Source organism: Muscardinus avellanarius (assembly GCF_963383645.1).
Source record: "Muscardinus avellanarius genome assembly, chromosome: 11".
Taxonomy (NCBI): Eukaryota; Metazoa; Chordata; class Mammalia; order Rodentia; family Gliridae; genus Muscardinus; species Muscardinus avellanarius.
This window is the reverse complement of record NC_137797.1, coordinates 3,685,486-3,703,370: the sequence shown is the minus strand read 5'-3', so window position 1 is coordinate 3,703,370 and position 17,885 is coordinate 3,685,486. Positions and strand designations below refer to the sequence as shown.

General features: G+C 51.6%; 1 protein-coding gene across 7 annotated transcripts in view; it reads left to right on the top strand.

Annotated features, from left to right (window-relative positions):
• Nucleotides 1-2,846: 2,846 nt before the first annotated feature.
• Nucleotides 2,847-17,885, top strand: part of TBC1D22A (TBC1 domain family member 22A) — a gene marked incomplete at both ends in the record, with an annotated part of 318,925 nt that continues 303,886 nt past the window's right edge. For all 7 annotated transcript variants that reach the window (XM_080706394.1, XM_080706392.1, XM_080706393.1 and 4 more), the window contains one exon: nt 2,847-2,908. In XM_080706394.1, coding sequence (XP_080562520.1) covers nt 2,847-2,908 — 62 coding nt within the window. The remainder of the gene's footprint in view (nt 2,909-17,885) is intronic.

Here is a 17,885-nt window from a genome sequence, read left to right as displayed (position 1 = left end):
ATTTTGTCCTGGTTGCAAGAGTTGCAGATCTGATCTTCCCTCCCCGACGCCTGGAATCCTCTCAGCGAACTGTTCATTCATTGTTAAGTGCAGAGCAAAAGCTCATAATTACATTTTAATCTATCATGAAACATTTAGGAAGTCGTAAGAAATAGAACAAGCACCTGAGTACATTCCATCCCCATTAGTAAAGAATAATTACACAACTGAACCTTCTGTGAACTCTTTACTGATCACTCTTCCCACCAACACCCAGAGGCAACTACTTGCTCGATTTAGCATTTTCATGTTTTTTAACAAATACTGGTAAACTAAGAAAGCAACAGTATCAACTGGTATCATGCCATATGCATTCATAATATTTTTCACTCAACACCATTTGTAAAAATCATTATAGCTGATGCATATAATTCTAATTTATTTTGTTACCATAGAGCCTAACCACTGTAGTCAATTCACCTGCAGATGATGTTTTGGTCGTACCCATTTCCTCCACCACTAGGAGCAAAGGTCCAATGAACACTCTTGTCTTCCCACATCTAGTCAAATTCTGCCAGGTACATACCCAGAGGACATTGCTGTGATGTCCTATATTTTTATCTACTAGAAATTTCTAAATGTTTTTTCTTCCCTTTGTCCTGTTGCATCTCCTCACTCACTAATTCCTTTATTTTGTGTGTGTGTGTGTGTGTGTGTGGTACTGAGAATTGAACCCAGACATTCTACCTCTGAGAATTCTACACCCCTAGCCCTAATTTATTTATTTATAAACAGGGTATCACTGAGTTGCAGAAGGCCTCTATAAGTTGCTGAGGTTGGCTGTGAACCTGTGATTCCCCTGTCTCGGCTTCCCAAGTATAGTGGAATCACTGATTTTTACATTAAGCCATATTGAGCTGGATAACCCCCAAGGAAAGGTTGCCTGTAGGGGATATCCTGAGCCTCTCTCTAGGGAGGTGTTGGGTTTTTAGTCAGGAAGAGATTTCTGGGACCATCCGGAGCTCTACTAGAAGATTCCAGAAGGGTTTTTGAGGCTGTATCAGGAATGAGACCTTATAAATCCTGTTTTATCAGATCTCTGAAAATTCTGAGGTTGTGTAGTTGCAGGATTCCAGAAGAGCTCCTAAAGCTATATAGCAAGGAAGCCCTGAGGGCCTAGTGGTCGTGTCTGGAAGGGGTCCCCAAGGATCTACTGAGATTCTCAAGTAGAGAAGATTCCTGGGTGTTTCTACAGCTACGGCAGACGGGGACCACTGAAGTGTTTCCGCAGTTGCTATCATTTAACAGCACTGCTGGAAGGCTGTAGATGCCGAGGCTGTGGCTGAGAATGGATGCGACATGGGCCCACCTGGCATTATCTTACAAGCTAAAAGTGGAGGTAGACAATAAAAATGTAGTCGGGTAGTGTTGCAGGGTGCATGGAAGGAGCTGTTAGAAGGCGCTCTTAGAGAGCAGGAATAAACTCAGGTGTAGCAGCATGGTGGCGCACGCTTGTCATCCCACCATTTGGGAGGCTGAGACCTGAGGACCGTGGTTCGTGGACAGCCTCAGCTACTTAGTGAGGCCCTCTGCAACTCAGTGAGACCCGGTTTCAAAAATAAAGAATAAAAAATAGGGCAGGGGGTATAGCTTGGCGGTCGAATGTCCCTGGGTTCCATCTGAATTGGAGAATATAACCAATCAAGCTGGGTAGTTTTGTGGCAGTGTGCTTACCCACCATGCTTGCGGCCTCAAAATAATGCAATCAGGTTTTTGTTTTATAAGAGCACAGCGTTTCAAAGAGAGTGTAAATGTTAAACTAAAGCTTCAGTCTGAAATGGCAGCCCTTGGTTTAAGGCCATACAATATGCAAACGACATACACAATTTCTAGTTTTCTGGTAGCAACAAAGCAGCATGAAAACAATTTTTTTTTCCAGGTCTGGGGATGGAACCCAGGGGCATCCAACCTCTGAGCTACATCCCCTGCCTATTTTTTATTCTTTATTTTGAAACCAGGTCTCACCGAGTTGCAGAGGGCCTCACTAAGTATCTGAGGCTGTCCGCGAACCGCGATCCTCCTGTCTCAGCCTCCCGAATGCTGGGATGACAAGCCACCACGCCCGGCTGAAAACAATTTTTAATAATATATCCTTTCTGATCTAAATATCACCCCAATATTCATCACGCGATGCATGTAGAAGTGGTTGACGTTTTCATACTAAGCTCTGGAGTCCTGTGTGCGTCTCACGAGCACATCTCAGTCCGGACGAGCCGAGTTTCAAGCGCGCCGAGCTCGACCCCGCGAATTCTTCCAGGCTGGGTGCGCGTTCGCCCTTGGGGTGAAGCTCATGCCCACCCGCGAGCTCCTCTCACCCCTCCGCGCCTCCCTCCAGCAGTGTCCATCTCACCGTGCGTAAATCCACCCTCTTAGTAGATATCTACCAATCCCCACTCAAGGCCGAGGGTGCGCCTTGCCCGCGGCGGCCCCTTCTTTCCAAGGCCGCCCGCCGCCGAGTCAGGACGGAGCCGGCTTCTGCCCGCCCTGGGCTCCTGGCGGGCGCTCGTCGGCGGACCAGAGCCGGCACCGAGCCGACGCCGCGAGGCAGGCAGAGCTCGAGGGCCCGAGGCTCCCCGGCCACGCCACCCGCGGGTCGCCCTTTAATGACGTCACGCGCCGCCCCGGCGGGGCGGGACTTCCGGGCTCGCGAGGCACAACTTCCGGAGGGAGGCGGAAGAGACTCTGAGCTGTAGCTCCCGAGTCCCAGGAGCGCCGAGGGGCTACTCGGGGCGCAGGAAAGGGCTGCTGGGGCGGGCCGGCCGCGTTCGGGGTGTCGGGGCTGCGGGTCTGAGGGATGAGGAGGGGCCATGGCCAGCGACGGGGCCAGGAAGCAGTTCTGGAAGCGCAGCAACAGCAAAGTCCCGGGCAGGTGGGTGTGACGGGAGGGCCGGGTCAGGGTCAGGGGGTCAGAGGTCAGGTGGCCGAGCCAGCCTGGTGGTCTGTGGGTGGAGTCTGGGTCAGCATAGGGGAGCCCAGGGCCTGAGGCGGGGAATCGGGGCTCGGAGGAGACCGCCGGGCTGTGTGAGGGGCTCGGGCGCGCTCGGGGGTCGGGGCGTGGGATCTGGCAGGTGACAGTGGCCGCCGGTAGGAGCCGGGCTTGCAAGGAAGAGGAGGAGGGGCTGCCGCCAGTTGCTTCCGAGCCTGGCAGGCTCTCTTCTGCGAAACTCCTGGCTCCCTAGGGAAGCTGACGGAACTGACCCGGGTCATGCCCTGGAGAGTTTGGTGGAGTCCGGAAACTGGCCGGGGCGAGCTCGCTCCCTCCGGGGAGGTCGGCTTCTGCAGGGTGTGGTGTTCGATCCACTTGGTTTGCCTCCTTGTCTCTCTGTGGGCTGCTGCTTCGGCCTTCAGCGAGGAAGAGGGTGGAAGTCCCCTGTGGATTTCCATGTTCCCACTTTTAGGCCTCAAAACCAACTTGTTTTTTATGAGCAGCAGGAAGCAAATTACATTTTTTAAAAGTTAAATACCTGGGTGCACACTTGAAGCCGTACAGTTTCAAAATCCTTTTCTGATTGGTGTGGCGCTGAGCCCCGTGAGGCCCTAGGGAAGGGGGAGAAGGCACATGGAAAATCCCCACAGTAAAGCCAGCCACTGGTGAGAACGGGTTAGAGACGAGCTCACTCAGATTTCAGGTTGGTTCTGTCCCAAAACGAAGTTCTGAAACGCTGAAAATTAAGAATTGCAGTCGTAAAATAACATAAGCAGAATCACTCATAAACACAATAAAACGGTTTGTGCTCCTCAGGTTCATAATGAACACTAGTGCATGTGTTAGAATCATAATGTCTGGAATTCACTTTGTCCAATTAGGAAAGTTTATTTTTCTAAGTGGTGTGGAGTTAGCAAGAGTGAGCTTCTGCCTGCTCAGGCTCAGGATAAAGGTGTCAACCAAGGTGGCCAGAGACCCTACTAACTCCACCAGGACTGAGCTGGTTGAACAATAAGCGCTTTTGTTAAAATCAGTGCCAGGGTCTGAGATCGGAAAACTCTGGGATGATTGCAGAGGGGAGGTCCTGGTGGTGATGGGGAAAGGCGCCAGTGGCAATGCAGCTTTTATGTATTGCTTTCAGGGCTCGAGGGTTTGGCTCCCCTTCAATCTAAACTCTGTTTCTAATGATTTCTTAAATGAGATGTTAGAGAACAGGAGCTGCTGTGTGGGGTTGGAACTGTGAATAAGCCTTTGAAGAGTAGGTCTCTGGGTAGTTTGTCCCTGTCCTGGCAGAGTACCCTACATAAATGTCCTTCCTCCATTCATGTCTGTCTGGAACCCGTGAATGTCCCTTTTTTGGAAATTGGGTCTTTGCATAAAGTGGTCAAGTTAAGATGAGGTTATACTGGACTTGAGTGGGCCCCAGTCCTAAGAAAGTCATAGGGAAGATGGCCCTGAGAAGATGGAAGCAGAGATGGGAACAGTGTGTGCACAAGGCGAGGAAATCCAGGGATTACTGCTAGCAGAAGCAGAGAAGGACCCTCCCTGGAAGCTTCTCAGAGGGCGTGGCCCTGCTGACACCTCCATTTCACACTTGAGAACCCAGAATAAGTTTCTGTTGTTTCAAGCTACTCCATTATGGCAGTTTGTTATGGCAGCTGCAGGATACTCATACTGTACCCAGGCTCTTCTTCAAGAGACTGCAGTACCAATGACAGCCATTCTTTTTCTTTGGATTCTGATGCTGTGCTGTGTGTTAGGCACTTTTGAGAGACGCTCCCAGGTTACAGGTGGAGAACTGCAGTGATGTCTCGGGAAGTGTTCGCTGTGAGTGAGAGGTAGGATGAAGGGAGAGGCACCAGGCCGCCAGAGGGGCCTGCTGGCTGCTGGACTGCCCTTCCATCCGTGGCCTTCCGGGGGCAGTGCTGCTCCTCGGGGCCGGCTGGGGCTCTCCCTGGAGGGGGACCTGCGCGCATTTCCCTCTCAGCAGATGGCCTTCTTGGGGTGTCGCTGCCCGCACCCCACGTCCTCCCCTGCACAAGCGCACGCCGGCAGCGCCGCCCCAGGCCCCGTGGCCTGGTCGGCTCTTTGAGTTCCTTCTCATTCTCTCTGTTTGGTGAACCTCAGAGAGCTGGACTCTGGGGGACCTTGTACAGCGCAGCCCTGAAGGACGGCCCAGTGGCTGCACACCAGCACTCGGCGTGTGCCAGGTCCTGTTCTCGGTGCCCACAGCGTCGAGTCTGCCATCTGTCATTGGCAAAACACACACCACACTTGCCGAGGCAGGCTTGGCTTGCCGCCCCGTGGTTGTTTCCCCCGGAATGCCATGTTGTGTGGCTGTGTGTAGACATTTTTTTTTTTTTTTTTTTTTGGCATTGGGAATGGAACCCAGGGACATTCTACCTCCGAGCTACACCCCCAGCCCTATTTTTTCTTCTTTATTTTGAAACAGGATCTCACTGAGTTGCAAAGGGCCTCACTGAGTAGCTGAGGCTGTCCGTGAACTGCGATCCTCTGGTCTCAGCCTCCTGAATGCTGGTGAGGAGATAGAGGAGAGGCCAGGGCTGTGCAGAGAGAGCCAGGTCTGCAGGGCACCTGACGGGTCTCCAGTTCCTTCCTAAGGGCCACAAGAGGCCCTGAAAGAGGACGGAGCGCAGGCCAAAGCTGGCAGCAGTAGGGGCTGCTGTAGTTCTTTGTGGGTGAGGGGTGGGCAGTGTGGGGTGGGTTCCTGAGGTTCCCAGAGGACCTGGCGTCTGGCTGTGGTGTGCTCCAGCCAGGAGACACGGTGGCCCCTGGGTCTGATGGCTGTTCTTGGAGGCGAGGAGATGGCGTTGCAAATCAGGGCCGTGGGAATGCTGGGGATCCATGTGCCAGTATGGCACCCAGGGAGCCCTGTGTGGGAGAGGGCGTGGAGCAGGCCGAGGCAGGGCCGGCGCTGTCTGGGCCCTGTGGGGCAGTGGACAGTGTGCCGTTGTCCGGGTTGGGGTCTGTGAAAGGGGTAGAGCTGACTCTCGCAGCAGGCCTGTCAATGGGGACTGAGAGCGAAGGGTCCTTTCCCTAGATGTGGTCAGAGGTCTGGAGGGCAGGAGGGCCAGGACTGGCTCGTGAGCAGAGCCTGCAGGTGTGCCTGCTATGGTGGCTATTGCAATGAGGGGGGAGCGAGGGTCAGCAGGGAGGAGCAGGGCAAGGGTGCCCGGTGCTGCTGGCCGCAGGTTGGCAGAACTGTCTGTGCCCCTGTGTGTGACAATTTCAGAGCACTTGCATTTCCTGATTCAGTTTCTAAATCTTATCATAAGCACACACTGGTTTTGCCCTGTGAGGGAAGGTTTATTGTAAGGATGCTATTTCCAAGGCCGGTGTAAGGGAAGTCCACGAAGCAGCCTTGTCTGTCTCAGTAATCGCCTGGCCGCGTGGGCTCTCGGCACTCCGGGCCACGAGGCGTGCCACGGGAGGCACAGTCCTGTCCCTGCCGTGGGGAGCTCATGGCCCGTGGGTGGCTGCGTGAGCACTGGGGTGCTACCACCGCGTGGGTGTTGTGGGTGTCAGTGGGGGACAGCCCCTGGAGGCCCATGGGGACACACCCTCCCGCAGGTGGCTCCCAGGTGGACATGATTCTTAGCCCATGCTGTGTAAGGGGGCAGTGGAGCAGTGTTCTGTTGTGATAATGACTTCTGGGTACATTTCCCCCAAAGCCCTGCAGTCTAGTTCCTTGGGAGGCTGCTTCTTCTGAGTGTATTTTGTAAGTCTGGGGAGCATCACTATGTGTTCGGAATGCGCCTAATGGTAAATTCAGTTGCTAGTTGAGTTCATAATTCAGAAAGTCACTCCTGGACCCAAAGGGGCGGCGCTTGGGGGCGAGAGGCTGCCGAGCCGTGCACTGAAGCTGACTGCGTGATTTGTCTGCTCACTTCATCGATCTGGAATATGGGGGGCGTTTAATCGCAGACGTGTACTGTAATTTTTCATTTGTTTGATGATGCTTTGCATGCTGCAGCTGGATTTATTTCTTCTCCGTCCTTTTTATTTTTTCACATTCTCTGCTGCTTTGCTCATCAACATTTTTACTCACTGCAACTTAACCTTTAATTAAAAAAAAAATAAAACCCCTCCCTGCTCTGTGCCACCAGTTTTGTTTGTGAAGCCAGCACGTCGGTGCAGGGCTGCCGGCCATGCCTCCTTCAATTGCTCCTTTTCTTGCTCCAGGGCCGCCTGGACCCTCAGGAATCGCCCCTGTGGGGCGCCGAGGCCGGGCTGTCTGTGGCCTGCCGCCACCCTCCTCACCGCTTGGGCGCTGCTGGTGCGCAGCCTCTGTTGTTGAGTGAGCCCAGCGAGGAGTGGTGTGTAGAAGAGTTGTGGCTTCATGGCGGAGGCCCGTGGTGGAGGCCCATGAAGTGTTTCCCAGCGGAGGCCAAGCTGGGGGACCCGGTCGCCCACCAGGAGATTCTCAGACGGTATTTGATTCTGTGGAGCTTTTTCTTTTCCTTAAACTTGCCTCTCTGTGATAACGGCGGCTCTGGACAGAGTCCTGGGATGGAACTGACCTGGAAGGCATCCGTCCCTCTCTTGCAGCCATTGCTCCTGCTGCAGTGTCCGCGGCCTGTCCTCAGTCTCTGCTGGATCCCTGCCCCGCCGTGCCGCGCCTTCCTTGGCGGTGGCACTTACAGTTTACAGTGAGTTTCCTTGGGCTGAGAAGGAGGCCCCCATGGACGGTTCCTCGGCCTCCTCCGGCTGCCCTCACTGGCCGCCCTCTGGTGCCTGGTCCCAGCCTGGATCGCTCCCCGTCGCCTGGACGTGCCTGTGGCCGCAGGGCTGGGCGCCTCTTCCTGCTGCCCTCTGGTGCCCGGTCCCGGCCTGGATCGCTCCCCATCGCCTGGACGTGCCTGTGGCCGCAGGGCTGGGCGCCTCTTCCTGCTGCCCTCTGGTGCCCGGTCCCGGCCTGGATCGCTCCCCGTCGCCTGGACGTGCCTGTGGCTGCAGGGCTGGGCGCCTCTTCCAGTTTCACTCATTTGGTCTCCCGTCTGGAGCCCGTCTTCCTGGCTGCGCGTTGCAATATCATGGGACGTGTACAAATTGGATCCAGAAAACACAGCTAATGGCCCCTGCTCCTGCCTGCTGCTAACAAATGAATCCTCTTAAATGTTCATTTTCTTAGTTTGAGGGATGCTACAGTTTCTGTCATTGTTGTGTGAAGTGTGCTGGGTTTTCTTGTTCTGCGATGCCAGCATGACAGATGGTGGCTGTTCAAGTTGGGGGGCTCAGTGAGTGCCTTCAGTGAGCTCAGGGCTTCCTGTGAGGCTGCCCTCTGCGCATCCAGCCCCACGGCCTCCTGAATGCCTGGGGCACAGTGGTGACGGAGGGGGGTCTTTCTTCCCTCCCATTTCTTCCATCCACCATCTATCCATACAAGTCATCCATTTAAAGTGTCTGTTTTTTTTTAGTATATTTTTTAGTATATTTTTTAGTATTTTTTTTAGCATATTCACAGGCATATGCAATCATTAATAGTCAATTTTAGGATAATTTCATCACCACAAAGAGAGAACCCTACACTTGTTGGGAGTCACTCCCCATTCCCTCTTTCCTGGGAACCACGAATCTACTCATCTCAATGGACTTACTTGGTCTGGACATTTCTTTTTCTTCTTCTTCTTTTTTTTTTTTTTTTTTTTTTTGTACTGGCGATTGGACTCAGAAACATTCTACCTCTTAGCTACACCCCACTCTTCTTTATTTTTTTTTTTTTTATTTTGAAACAGGGTCAAGCTAGGTGGCTGCAAGTCTCACTAAACTGCCAAGGCTGGTCTTGAACCTGCGATCCTCCCTAGTACTGGGATACAGGCATGCGCCACCACACCTAGCTTGCTCTGGACATTTCATCTACGTGGGGTCCTATAATGTGTGTCTGGCTTCTACTCAGCTAATATTTTAGGGTTCAGCCCTGCCACAGTATGTAGCAGGTGGATGCTCCTCCATCCTTTGGCGGAGTCAGGTCCTGATACGCACACTGCAGCTTGGTAAGAGCTCAGCTCAAAAGGGCATTTGCGAGCCCTGATCCACAGAGCCTCCCAGCGTCCCACCGCGCGCCCTGGAGCAGCGTGGCCTTCCTCATGATCACGGGGCCGGCTGGGAGTTGCAGCTGCCGCCGCCGCTGCTGCCGGGCTCCGAGGAAAGGTGTTCGTCGTGGCACATATTGTTAGCCTGGGAAGAGATACAAGTTGAGATTCGTGTATGCTTTCTGCCGCACATGGACGGCTTCTGCACCACTGTAAAGCTGAAAAGCTGTAAGTTGAAGCCTCACAGGATGGGGAGCGTCTGTACTTCACTTGTTTTTATGCCTTAATATTCCACCGCAGGGCGAGGCCACGTCGTGTGTGGCCTTGGCACCTTACTGAGGCCCTCAGCAACTCAGTGAGACCCTGTTTTGAAATAAGAAAAATAGGGCTGGGGGTGTAGTGGGAAGGTAGAATGCCTCTGAGTTCGATCCCCAGCACCACACACGCACACATGCACATACACGCGCGCGCACACACACAGGCACACTGGCGGATGTGTGGGCTGCTTCCATTCTTTGGCTGTTAGGAATCGTGGGTTAGGAGTCTTTTGTGTGGATGTATGTTTTCGTTTCTCCAGGACATGTACCTTGGCATGGAATCGCTGGGTCACATGTAAGTCCGTTGTGCCTGTTTTCCCCTCGCAGTGATGGCGCTTCTGGTTTCTCTGTGCCTCGCCGACACCTGCCTCATGGTTGGTAATTTCTGCCACCATCCTGGTGTGAAGCGGTATCTCGTGGTTTTGATTTGCATTTCTCTGGTGGTTACGGATGCTGAGCCTCCTTTCTGGCAGGTTTCTGTGTATGCTGTGAAATGCATAGAGGCTTGCACTTTGCAGACATGCGTCCTGGCTGGATCCTTCCTGCCTGACGCTCCTGGGTAGATGAGGTGGTGCTCCAGTGACCTGCCTGTCTCTGGGCCCCAGCATCTCACCATCACAGGGCGGGGCAATCTGGAAAAAAAAGTGGCAAACACCTTAGACATTCCAAAAACTATTCAAGTGGGGCCTGGTGACCCACGCCTGTCATCCCAGGACTTGGGAGGCGGAGACAAGTGGGTCGCAGGTTCAGAGGCAGCCGTGGCAACTTAGTGAGACCCTGTTCCGAAGTTAAAAAAAATAGGGCTGGGGGTGTAGCTTGAAGGTAGAATGCTCCTGGCTTCCATCCCCAGCACACACACACACACACACACACACACACACACACACACACACAGTACTATACCACACAGAGCACACATGCGTGTCTCCCAGTAGAACAAGGGAGCCGTGGCGCACGTACAGTTGAAGCTGCTGTATTCTCTCCTGGACCCAGTCCCTCCCTCACCCCAGGAATTCACCACACTGAATTTTGCTTTCATTCTCATGCATGTCGTAGGACTTTTTTCACTCCTGTATATATCCAAAAATATCCAAAAATATATCCAAAATATAGAATATATAAAACCCCCAAACTGAGCATTTTTCATTTAAAATTTTTGCCATTAAAGATTAACACTGTAAGTTGCGCATGGTGGCGCCTACCTTTAATTCCAGTACACGACCAACCTTGGCAATTAACAAGGCCCTGCTTGAAAATAAAAACTAAAATAGGTCTGCAGTGTAACTCAGAGGTTGAGTGCCCCTGGGCTCCGTCCTCAGCACCCCCCTCACACACACACGATCAGTGCTGCGCGCATGCAGGTTCCTTTCCGTGTTCTATATCCGTCAGTCCTGTGGCTCTAGCCCGTGTGCTGTGGTTAGTCTCCCATTCGTGTGCTGTGGTCAGTCTCCCATTCTACGCACACATTTTGGCTTGCTTTTGCTTCAGTTGATAATGGGCATCTGGATTGTTCTTAAAATTTGCTTATCTTTTTGTGCTGAAAACTTTATGGGAGGGTTTTACGTATCAGGAACTGGCATTATGTCATATGTATGTGCTGTGCGTGTGTGTGTGTGTGTGTGTGTGTGTGTGTGTGTGTTACTGGGGATTGAACCAAGAGCACTCTGCCTCCAAGCTCTACCCTCAGCCTTGAACTTTAATTTTGAAACAAGGTCTCCAGGTTGCCGAGTCTTGCTGCTGAGGCTGGCCTCGAACCTGCGATCCTCCTGTGTCAGCGTCCCAAGTACTGGCACAACAGGTGTGTGCCGCCATATCCTGCAGTGTGTCTGCTTTTTATACGTAATCACTAGGGCGCTCTTTAAAACTGGGTTGCTGCAGAGTTGGAAAGCAGTACAATATGTTTAAAAGTCTTGTAGTTGATGTACTTTTGGGAGAAAGACTTCATTATCTGAATGAGGTGGGTGGGTTAGTTGCCGCTTCTTTTCAAAGAGCTTTAGTTGAAGTCTGTTTTTCTTTTTAGCTCTGCAAGACCAAATAAAAATGCAATTTTAATAAGATAGAACGAGATTCCTTTTAGTCCCCACTTGAACTTTGTTGGAACGTTTTCTGCTCAGTAAACACCAGTGATTTGCCTCTGAAGAATTAACGACTTCCCGGCTGTGCGGGAAGGGAAGGCTTGAATGCTGACGCCGTTGCAGAGACTTGGCGAGAGCGACGGGCGGAGGGTGCGCTGCGAGCCGAGCTGCCTGCCGGCTTCGAGTGCCGTGAGTGTAGCAGAGAGCAGCAGCAGGATGAGGTGCTGAAGGAACACACTGGGAGTAGTTGTATATGCGTGGCAGGCCACTCCACGGCGCTCACCCCGCTGTCACGCGGCACGGACATTCTTGTTCTTTTCGGTTTTTTTTTTTTTTTTTTGGTGGTACTGGGGTTCCTGGAAGCCCTTCTACCTCCGGGCTACACTCCCAGACCCATTTTTACATTTTTATTTGGAAACAGGGTCTCTAAGCCAGCGTACGCGGCTGGCTTCGAACCTGCGCGATCCTCCTGTCTCTGCCTCCCAAGCGCGGGGATGACAAGCGTGCGCCACCACGCCCGGCGTTCATTTTTTTTTTTTGAACTGTTGTTGGGTTGGGGATGGAACTTGGCCTCAGGTGTGCAAAAACACACTCTTCCCCTGAGCGTCACCCCCTGCCCCGTGTTCTTATTTCATTTCCCGGTTGGGCTTTAGCAGCTTACTTGAGAGGCCGAGGCAGGAAGATCGCGAGGTCGAGGCCCGCCCGGCACCGTAGTGAGATCCTGAGCACCCTAGCAAGACTCTCTTTCAATATTAAAAAAAAAAAATTAAGAGGGCAGAGGGTATAGCTTGGAGGTGGAAGCAGCCCCTCGTACCACAAATAATGGCAACAGCAAGCCACAAGGCCCGGGCCTGCAGTTCAGTGGTAGAGTCTCCCCAGCACGTGTGAGGCCCTGGGTCCTATCCCTGGTACTTTAAAAATCAACACGTGCCGGGCCTGCGACTTACAAGCATGTGGCACATGCTTGTAATCTCAGCACTCGGGAGGCTGAGACAGAAGGATCACGGTTCGCGGACACCTCAGCTACTCAGTGAGGCCCTTTGCAACTCAGTGAGACCCTGTTTCAAAATAAAGAATAAAAAATTGGCAGGGGGTATAGCTTGGAGGTAGAACGCCCCTGGGTCCATCCCCAGACCCGCAAAACAAAAACAAAAACAAAAGAAAACAAACGGTACACACACACAAGAAACCTAGCAACTAGGAAGTATTGGAGCTGGAACTTGAACGTGGGCCTGTTGATTCTTAAAGCAAGGATCTTTCCACTTATGTCAGGGTAAAGGATTGACAGATCGTGCCTGACCTACACCGGCTCTATAACTTAATTTTACTTTTCACCTACTGCAAGTGTTTGATTCTGCTCGTGGATGCTGTGAGTCGGAAACTTAGGGCGCAGTGGGGCTGCCGGTCCCTGCTCCGTGCTGCTGCGCCTCGCTGGGAGGACCTGCAGGCCGGGGCTCACTCGGCTGGCGTTGTCAGCAGGGATGGGCTGACTTGTTGGTTCCTGGTTCCCGTAGGCACCTGTGGGCTCCTTGTGGCTGGTTGGGTTTCCTCACAGGACGTCTGTCGGCCCTGTTCTCCGTCAGAAGCCGGGAAGCCAGGTGGGAATTGTCCTGCCTTTTAAAAAGTCCCAGCATCTTCATCGAGGTTCCGCCAGAGCACAGCTCCCCCATTCAAACTCACCAACAGCAGCCACCCATTCTGAGCGTGTCATTCGGTGGTTTTTAGTGTATTCAAAGAGCTGTACAAATGTGACCACAATCTATTTTAGATTGTCACCTGAAATGAAGTCCCCACAACAATCAAAGCCAACCACTATACCAGCCCAGCCTTCCTCGCCGAGCCCTATCCAGCCGCACAGACCCACGTCTGTCTCTGTAGAGTGGCCTCTTCTAGCTATTTCTCAAAAGTAGAATTGTGTGTCTTTGTATGTTTTGCTTGGCTTCTTACCGTGTTTTCAGGATTCATGCTGTGTTAGATGTGCCAGTGCTTCTGTTTTACAAGCAGATGACACTTCATTGGCATTTGTGTCGCCTCTACCTTTTGTCTATTATGAATAATAAGGTGGTGAGCATTTCTGCACAATTTTTTCTATTAAGTTGTGGAGGCCCTCACTAAGTAGCTGAGGCTGTCCAAGAACCACAATCCTCTGGTCTCAGCCTCCCGAATGCTGGGATTACAAGCCTGTGCCACCACGCCCGATTATTTCTATACAGATTTTTGTGTGGCTATTTCTTTCATTTCTCATGGGTATATAATACTGGGTGTGGAATTACTGTGTTATAAGGAAACCGTATTCAGTTGTTCGAGGAACTACCAGACTGTTTTCTAAAGCAGTGGCACCATTTTTCATTCATAGCGGCCATGTACGAGGGTTCCACTTTCTCCACGTCCTCACCAACATGCCAGTGCCTGTCTTTTAGTTTTAGTCGTCTGGTGTGTATGAAGTGGTGTCTCAGGACAGTCTCATTTCCTTAATGATGCTGAATATCTTACATGCTTCTTGGCCATTATATGTCTTCTCTGGAGAAATGTGTATTTAAGTCCTTCATCTATTTTTTAAATTGGTTTTTAGTAGCCTTACAATTTTTTATATGTTCTAGATATAAATCCTTTATCAGGCACACGGTTTGCAAAGAATTTCTATTCCATGAGTTGGCTTTCCGCCTTCAGGATGGCCACCTCTGAAGCAAACCCAAGGTCACGAAGACTCACCCCTCTGCTTTCTACTAATTAAGGCTATGGTGTCAGGGTTCAGTATGGTTTCGGTTTGAATGCCACTGCTTGAGGAGATCCTTTCTGTGTACTGTGAGAGGCGGAGGTCAGCCTCGTGGTTTTGCTGTGGACACCTAGTTGTCTCAGCACGATTTATCGCAAGGACAGCTCTTTCCTCATCACTGTCTTACACCCTTGTCAAGAGACAGCGCACCGAAGTGTGAGGATTTATTTGTGGCTGCTCGGTTCTATTCTGCGTCTCTCTATTTCTTTCCAGGCTGGAGCTAGCGCCGTACCATCTTGATTGCTGAATATTTTAGTAAGGTTTGAAATCTGGAAGGGTGATGGCTTCCTCTTTGTTCTTTTTTAAGGTTGTCTTGGCTCTTCTTGGTCCCTTGAAATTTGTATGTGTTTCAGGATCAGCTTGTCGATTTTTGCAAAGAAGCCAGTTGGGATTTTGATAGAGATTTCATTGCATCCATATCGGGTTGGAGAAGTATGGACATCTTAGCAATATTCAGTCTTTTTTTTTTTGTGGTACTGGAGATTGAACCCAGAAGCATTCTACCTCCAAGTTATTCCCCAGCCCTCTTTCTTTTTCTTTTTCTTTTGAAACAGGGCCTTGCTAGGTTGATGAGAGTCTCACTACTTGCTGAGGTTGTACTCGAACCTGTGATCCTCCTGTCTCAGCCTCCCAAGTACTGAGGTTACAGGTGTGCATACCTTGACCTGCAGGGTCAAGGTCAGTCTTTGGATACGTGGTACGTGAGCACGGGATGTGTTGTTTCCATCTATTTTGGCCTTTAATTTCTTTTGGCATTGTTTTTAGTTCTCAAAATATCATTTTTGTACTGTTGCTAAATCTGTTCTTAAATATTTTATATTTTTGTTGCTGTCATAGTAGAATTTATTTTCTTCTTTCCTTTCTTCCTTTTTTTTGTCCTGGGGATTGCACCCAGGGGTCTTCTACCTCAAGCTATACCCCCAGCCCTATTTTATTTTTTATTTTGGGACAGGGTCTCACTAAGTTGCTTGGTTGGGCCTTGAACCTGTCCATGACCCTTCTTTCTTAGCTTCCCAAGTACTGACATAGGTGTGTGCCACTACACCCAGCTTGGGATTATTTTTATAATTTTATTTTTGGGTTTTTTATGTATACAGAAATGCAGTTGACTTTCATATATTGAGGTTTTATCCTGAAGTCTTGCTGAATGTCCTTTTTAGCCCTATTGGTTTTGAGGTAGGAGCCCCATGGGCTGGGGCTGGGGCTGGGGCTGGGTGAAGACGTCTTGGCCCTGGACCCACTGCATGGCTTCTTGCCTTTGGAGAGAGGACCTCTCAGGTTGCTCCTGCTGAGGAAGGTTGATGGAGGGAGTGCAGCCAGAGTCCAGTGGACAGCTTCCCAGGGCTCAGGATAATCGAGGAGGCCATGGTAGAATTTCCCGGGGCCATTATCCGATTGCCTCCCATCTGGAAGCTGATGATCATGTTAAGCAGACATAGGCCAAATAGCAAAACAGGCAGAACCAGGCAAAGGGGCCCAAAAGGGGAGGCCCCAGCCCAGATTCGTGACTTGAGAGATCGGAACAGGGTCGTAGCCTTCTTAGTCACTCTTAGCCCAGAGCCGGCGCCATCTCCGGGGCTGTCACAGGGGTTGCAGCCTTCCTAGTTCAGTAGTTTGGATGTCGTATTTGAGAGCGTTGAGATTTCCCTCGGCCCAGGATGAGCTGTTATTCCGGTGCTGTGTGTTTTACTGAGCAGGGCACAGGCGCCTCCCGCTCCCGCTCTTGGATCATGGGCACTGATGGTCTTGGCGCACTGGCGAGTGACAGAGGCCCTTGTTGGGCTTCGGTGGCCCTGCACTTGCTTCCCAGGGCTGGTGCGCTAAGCTGGTGAGTATGGCGTGCTCAAGGACTGGGATGCTAGCCAACCAGAAGAGGCCCCTGGCTATGGACCGTCCTGTTCTGGGCCTTTCTAGCGGGGGCGTCGTGGGCATGCTCTTCCCATCCCAACCTGACAAGTCGGTACTTAACCCTGCCACTGGTGTGTCATACTTGGCTCTGTGAAAGGTCTCTGTCACTGCTCTGATGACCATGAGGAAGCCGTGCTGACAGCCGTGTTCTGGCAGCCGGCCTCACCGCTGAGCGCCACGACTGGCCGTGGGTATCAGGTTCCTCCCTCCGCCTTGTTTGTGGTGCAGCCTTCAACTGTGCCAGGGTGTTATGACTGGGTTAGGGGCCTGGATGCCACTGCAAAAACTCACTTGCTGCAGAGTTCCCACTGCCCCTCTCAGGAACTTTGAAAAACCAACACAGTATTATTAATCAGGAATATTATAGCAATAAGGATTGTCCTTTACACACTCATGCAGCCAGTTGAGCAGGTGTCATCTCCGCACTGTTGGTAGACGGCTGGGATTTTTTTTCTGTTTTCAGCGAGACTGGGATTCCTCCTCTGTAGGAGAACAAGTGAAGCGCTCATCTACGTATTGGCGCACTGCGGCACTGGAGTGTGGAGATCGCTCAGCCAGAGCCCAGAGCTTGTCCAGAAAGATGGGACTTATCTCGAAATCCTGGGGCAGCACTGTTCACATTAACTGAGCGTTGTCCCAAGGGCTCCTCAAAAGCTCCGGTGTAGCCGGGCGTGGTGGCGCACGCTTGTAATCCCCGCGCTTGGGAGTCAGAGACAGGAGGATCGCGCAGGTTTGAAGCCAGCCGCGCGTGCGCTGGTTTAGGAGACCCTGTTTCCAAATAAAAATGTAAAAATAGGTCTGGGAGTGTAGCCCCGAGGTAGAAGGGCTTCCAGGAACCCCAGTACCACCAAAAAAAAAAAAAAAAAAAAGCTCCGGTGTACCAGGGCACAAAAGAACACATCATTGAAGTCCGGAGCAGAAAACCAGTGCCTGTCCTCGGGAATGTTTGCTAATGAAATAGAGGGATTTTGAACCATAGAATGTAGGGGCACGACAGCCTCATCCAGGAGGCACAGGTCTTGCACTCGTCTCCAAGATCCTTTGGGTCTTTGTGCACTAGGGATGGGGTATTGACAAGAGCTGTTGCGAGAAGTCAGTGGCTGCTGGTTTATGAGACTCCTGATAGATGGCATGGTGGTACATACCTGTTATCCCAGTACTTGGGAGGCTGAGACAGGAGGATCAGAGTTTCAAGGACAGCCGCAGCAAGTAGGGAGACTCAGCCACCTAGTGAGACCCTGTTTCAAAAACAAAAATAAAATTGGGCTGTGGGTATAGCCAGAGGCAGAATGCGCCTGGGTTCATGTGCACTTCCAAGATCCCCAATGAGGGGAGTAAGTCCTGGACTTGTGGTTTAAGAGGGTATTGTTTCAGCTGCTGGAAGCGGTTGGGCCTTTGGGGTGGATGGCCATGCTTGGCCTGCAGGGCTCGCCTTACCTTCAGTGGGTTTGGGCTGACCTCTGCTAGTGGTGGGCAGCATGCGAGCTTTGGATTGAAAAGTGTTTTTGTTTCAAGTTGGGAGAGAAGATCCCTGACCAGGCATGGCTTGGACACTTGGATATGACTAAAAACTAATTTGGTCAAATATTGCCCTCAGGAAGAACTCAGGGGAGGTGTGAAGTACCTGACCAGGGGCTCACCTGATGCCCCAGGGACAGCAGCTGACGGTTTAGACCTAGGGCTGTGGGAAGTGAAGATGGAGTGCGCAGCTCTGGTATCTAGTAAGAACTCCCCCACCTTACCTTTGACCCCAGGGTTACCCGAGGCTCCTGTCTGGTGAGGTCGGTGAGG